We start from the raw sequence: 6,117 nt of genomic DNA on the forward strand, positions 1-6,117 counted from the left end.
ATGAGACAGAATAATATGTATTTATTTAATGGACTACGTCTGGCCACAGCATGGCATTTTGATAAGATTGTTGTCTCAATTTACACAGAGCATCTAACTATAGTTAAAAGAACATTAAATGATTGTATTCCAGGCAACAAATGGAGCTCCACATAACCTTCATCCTCTCTGATCAATTTAAATAAATAATTGCCTATTTTAATTAAGTTAAATGATTAGATTCTACAGAAATATTTGTTGGTCATTTAGACACTGACACTCAACACATTGTTTATATAAAACACAATTTATTTTGTCATAAACTAAGATGTACATTTATTTCTCAGATCATAAATACATATAAAATACATTGTATATTAGGTTTGATTCAGACAGTAAATCTGGCACATTAATATTTATGGTAAGTACAGTACACTGACATACAAAACTACATACATCATTTCTGCTTCACCAAATCTACAGACAGTATCAGATTAAAAACGTGGCGGAATGATGAGGCCATACAGCCCTCAGAAAACCTGACGCTAACTAAAAGATGGGTTTTACGTATTCTATAGCAACATATTGTTAAAAAAACAAAATAACATTTGGGTACATATGACCCCACTGAAAGTGCATGACCAATACAAAATACATGAATACAAATCAGACAGTTTGTATGTGTATACTGAAATAATTTCCCTTTTGTACAAGTTCACCAGTTGGCCTATTTTTGTCCAAGGCTGTAAAATGAAAGGTATGTGAACATTTACTTTACATACATCTACACTCAAATAGCCTTGCATGCCCTTTTGCAGAAAGGTTTATGGTTCCCTCTCATTTTCCTATGGTCTCTCTCATTTGGTGGTGTGGATAGTTCGCCAGTGAATATCGCCAGCCTGAAGAGATCACTCAAAGTGTACTTTCTACATTTTGAGACCAACATTTGGTATCAGCAGAAGTATTCGTTTGGTGGCCCTTCAGTCCTGGCTGGGGCCTCGGAGTCCACACTTGACCTGGCAGAGAGGAGTCTGTTGGATTCATCTGGGTTGAGCTTGGTTAAGTACTCTGCCTCTGTACCCTTTGTCTTGGTCCCTGGGGAGAGCGTCTCAAAGGTGACGTAAGAGTCTTGCATCTCCTTGGACTTCTTCCCCAGCAGTTTTTGGCAGCGTTTCTTCAGTGCTCCGCAGCAGACAATCAATGTCAGGGGGACAGCGATAACGCAGGCCACAGTTATCACCACTACATTAATGAGCTTCTGGGTGCCACTGGCGCTAGCAGCTTCGTCCGTTGAGAAGATTACACACTGCTCCTTTTTGGGGATCAGGCCTTTGACGCAGACACAGGCAATGTACTTTGTCTTTGGCACTAGGCCGTCGATGGTGATTCGGTTCTTGCCTGCTCCAACATTGATCCGACGCATATCCCTTTCTCCAAAAACAGCATATAGGACACTGAACTCGGTGGTGTTGGTGGCTGTTGGGGCTCGCCAGTTCAGGGAGACTGTGTGGTCGGTGTCCCCTATCACCTTTACTGAGCGCACCACCCTTCTCTCCGGGGCCTGCTGTAGGGAGGAGGCGTTGGCTGCCAGATTACTAAGCACTGCCTTCTCCACTTCCATTGGCTCAACTGTGCTGGGGACACCGGTCTGTCCATCTGGTACACTGTCAGAAATACTGTAGCTCTCAATCTCATACTTACCAGTGAAGCCATTGAGAGGCTCGATAATAGGCTGAGCAGCCATAGTTGTTGGTGGTGGGACATATCTGGCAATGAGCTTCTCCTGGTAGGCAGCTTTTCCAATACCTCCGTTTTTCTTCCCTCTGTTCCTTCTGGAGCCTCCACCCGTTTCCTCTGATCGAAATGAATCTGTGATGACCAGGGAAATTATGGCATCTGCAGTCCCCATGAAGTTGGTGGCTTTGCAGACATATCTCCCAGAGTCATGGTATGAAACTGCAGACACGCTTAGGATGGACCAAATAATTCCTTCCTTGGAAGCTTCTTCCTGTACTGTAACAAAAGATTAAGACGAATACAAAGAATCCTTAATCTTGTTATTACGCATGGTGACTGAAATAGATGTACTTGAACTGATCTTAGCAAGGATGATTTGTCTGAAATGACTTCAGCCAAACTCACCAGTGCCATTCATTTTCTTGCCGTCGGCACGGGTCCAGGATAGCTCGGGGATTGGGACCCCAATGGTCCCACAGCGAAGCAGCACATTATTCCCCAAGGAGCTGCGGACGCGAGCCACGGCTGTGTGAACACGAGGCCCTTGGCATCTCTGCAGTTCTGCCTCACTGAACAAGACACCTGACAGGCTCTCTGGGTCAGCGCAGCGCAATCGGGTATCTATGAGGGCTACAGGCGAGAAGGGCGACTTCTGGAACTGGACAAGGTCATACAACCGGCAGTCACACAGCCAGGGATTATCATGGAGACCTGTAATTATGGAAAAAAAACACAATGAAATGGTCTGCTAAATGATTACAAAGTTAAGTATCACCCCCAACACCTCTCTGCTCCATTTAATATCGCAAGACATACATATATATGTATATCACTGTGCTTTATCCCATCAGCCAAATATGTATAATATAATGTCATGATTGAAGGAGAAGTGATCATGGTGATATAGGTAAATTAAGTTTGCCACAAGTAGTCTGTTAAGGTTAGACATTACTATTATTAGACTTAATCCAGCCCTCAGATAGAAGCCAGGTGGCCCAAGTTTACATTGGTATTATAATATGCCTGCAAGCACTAAGGCCTTGTAGTCTAAAAACACAGTATTCTTAGGTGTCATGGTCTGATCTTGATCCTCACCAAGAATCAGTTTGGAGGAATCGTCCTGGGATGGCTTCACACTCAGCCATGTGGTGAGGACCTCACGGGGGAAAGTTGTCAGGCTGTTGCTTGATAAGTCCAAATAGGTTATATTTTTTATGTACATGGAGGCTTCGGTGGGGATGGATGTGATCTTGTTGTTGTGCAGATCAAGAAGCCTTAAGTTGGGCATGTCAGTCAAAGACTCCCAGGGAAAAGAGGTAAGAGAGTTCCCATCTAGCCTCAGTTCATCCAAGCTATACAGACCACGGAAGCTGTCGACATTCAGAGAGCTCAAAGAGTTAAAGGACATCCACATAAATTCCAGGTTTTTTAGGTAGTGAAAGTTTTCACTGGAAATCCTTGTGATTGCCGTCTTCTCAATTCTCAATTTAGAGGTGTCAACAGGAAAATTGGGGGGGACTGCAGTGATTTCTGGATCATTGCAAAGCACACTCCTAAATGGGAAAAATAGTAAAACAATCAACTGATGAAATGAGCAAACCTCAAAAAGCATATATTTTTTATATTTATACTAATTTAGTGTTACACACAAGGAATGGGACAATGTATAACTGCAAAAAAGAAGAGTCCAAATTCCTTTTTTTAATCACTTGGTAGTAAGTTATATAAAACCAACAAAATTTTTGTTGGTTTATTTACGTAAAGGAGAGTATTTTTTGTACATCACTAATAACCAAAGGAGATTAAAGAGCATTTGCAAGTTAATCCTTATACAGTGAAGAAAGAGAAAAGCTGTCCTGAAACTGAATTGTCCTGAACTCTTACATAAATTAACGGAAACGTACAGTTGAAACCGCTTGGTAATTCTTACCTTGATTTTGATCCGTCACTTAATTTGTGGAAGAAACAGTTACATTGGGATGGACACGCACTGCAAACCAGCGGCAGGCAAACTAATGCCATCCAAAAGCCCGGACAAAAATATCGAAACATGTTAACCTTAAAAAGCTACAACTAAACTATCCTACAATTAAAACGGAAGCGCTGCAGCTTTGCTCATCCAAAGGTAAGAGCATCGTAGTGTCTTGTTCGCTCAGTGCCCCATACTGGTCTGCCTATTCTGATTCCACAGATAAAAAGGATATACAGGGATTAGTGAAAGGACTTTGGTTATTTTCATTCACACGATTATTGCTTCTGGGAAGCTGATAGGCGGAATCGTTTCTATCTGTTTGTATACAGGGCAGGGCAAGTATATGCCTTGTATACCAACAGATAGAAACTATAGGAGCATACTTCCGAACGACAGATTGACGTTTGTCATGGCAGACTACGGAGTTTTAATACTATCTTAAAAGCAACGCGCACCTGATCCATTGATTTAGTCGGGTAACGAATACAGGCATTCAATCCCGCGTTCTCTGATTATAGGGCCTATTAAATTTTAAGTGAAATCTTCTCTATCTTGAAAAATAGAAGGCCAACGCTTGTAATAAAACGCTTTCCGTATGATCAGACATTTTAAATATTTCCCAATAGTAGCCGTATCTTCAAAATCAATGCTTAATGATTATTTTGAATATACTGCTTTATTGTACAGTTTTTTCCCGTTTATATTGGCCTATAAGCAATGGCGGAGCCAGGGGGTGGCCGGGGGTGGCCACGGCCACCCCCCGTAGAATCTCGGCCACCCCATTGGCCACCCCAAGCACCACATCAGAGCGGTTAAAAGTTTTGACGGCTGTGGAAAAATGCGGAACCTTTCTCGCACCGCTAGTACACTGTCGGACCCTTTAGCCACGCGCAGCGCGCACACATCCTGTATTTGAATTAAACGGCTCAAGCATGGCCTGAGAATGCCTGTTACCACCTGACGCTTCGACCGGCACCTGCGGCTAAGTGAAGAAACGCAAAACAGAAAGGTATGATATCATAATGGATGTTGTTTTTGTCTTCTAATAACTGTGACTATCCCACCCATGACTATCTATTTTGCGAAGTTTAGAAGCAAGCTAGATCGGAGGAGAACATAGTAAACTGTTAAAATTGCTATATGCTATGCTGTATTTGATAACTACGTTGCCAGAACGTGTTATGATTGTGTCAGGTATATACAGTATGCATTTTGGATAGGTGTCATTAAAGAGGGAAAAATAATGAAGAGGAAGAAGGCAGACATAGCGTCCTTCTTCAGGGCAAGTGGAAAGAAGACAGCTAAGGCAAAGAATGAGGATGAGATGGAGAAAAAACAGGCAGAGAGTGAGGATGAGGAGCCCCCAGAGAGCAGCAACTTAAATGGACCTCCAGGTTTCCTATATGTGTCTAAAATAGCTCTGCATCGCCTGGTGAGACACATGCTTGCCACCCAAAAATTATCACTGGCCCCATCCTGGCCACCCCAATGGAAATTCCCTGGCTCCGCCACTGCCTATAAGTCATATAAGGCTTATGTCATACAACAAATTCTGTAAGAAATATAAGATGCGGATGCTTGATCGTTTTTAACTGATGAAATCTAAACCACTAGGTGGCAGACAGGACTACTAACCAACTAGAGTGGGTACAATTTCTGGGGAAATTGTGAGGTGTACTTGCGTCGGTTGCAGATGGGTCAGTTTTTTTTACTGTTATTTCTGTATATGTTATATACAGAAATAACTTACATATTATTTATGAAGATTGCATAGATTTAAAATATGTGTTGCTGCTCATTTACAATTCAAAATAACGCCTGGGACACACTGGCTGCGAAGCGCAATTAGCTGCGAAGCGACTGGAAGCGCAGTCTTTTTTCTATCGCCACCCATATTATCAAAATGGACGCACCGCGATCTGCTCGCGCTCTGCAGTATGGAACGCCGACAGGGTCAAATGTACTCGTAATTTAAACGCGTATTTTTGATTGGACACCCGTTTAGGAAGCGCCTGCAGCTGTTTCATAAGCGGCTGCAGCCGTAAATGTGCAGGCGAAAGTTACACATGAATGTACGCGTTAGTTAACGCTTGCAGGCGTTAAATAAACGCCTGTATATTTACACGTGCAATTGCAGGCGTTAAATAAACGCCTTTATATTTACACGTGCAATTGCAGGCGTTAAATAAACGCCTGTATATTTACACGTGCAATTGCAGGCGTTAAATAAACGCCACATGCAAATCACTGCCCACAATTTCCCTAGCTCCTCCTGCAGTTATCTGGGCTAGTGTGATTTGATTCTTCCCTGTATTTTCAAGTACCAGCTCCTCCCCACTGTAGAAGCGGAAGATTTCAAAACAAGTTTAGCCCAGCACACAGAAGTTTGAAGGATGAGAAGATGGCAAGAAGGAACTTCATAAGACAGT

General features: G+C 42.5%; 1 protein-coding gene across 1 annotated transcript; it reads right to left on the reverse strand.

Annotated features, from left to right (window-relative positions):
• Nucleotides 1-329: 329 nt before the first annotated feature.
• On the reverse strand, nucleotides 330-3,921 carry lrit1b (leucine-rich repeat, immunoglobulin-like and transmembrane domains 1b). The gene is made up of 4 exons (XM_062474753.1): nucleotides 3,647-3,921; nucleotides 2,812-3,269; nucleotides 2,122-2,427; nucleotides 330-1,992 (listed from the first exon to the last, which is right to left on the reverse strand). Exons 1-4 carry the CDS (start codon nucleotides 3,766-3,768, stop codon nucleotides 932-934), a joined length of 1,947 nt encoding a protein of 648 aa, XP_062330737.1. The 5' UTR covers nucleotides 3,769-3,921; the 3' UTR covers nucleotides 330-931.
• Nucleotides 3,922-6,117: the final 2,196 nt, after the last annotated feature.

The sequence above is a fragment of the Osmerus eperlanus genome, chromosome 12 (assembly GCF_963692335.1).
Source record: "Osmerus eperlanus chromosome 12, fOsmEpe2.1, whole genome shotgun sequence".
NCBI lineage: Eukaryota > Metazoa > Chordata > Actinopteri > Osmeriformes > Osmeridae > Osmerus > Osmerus eperlanus.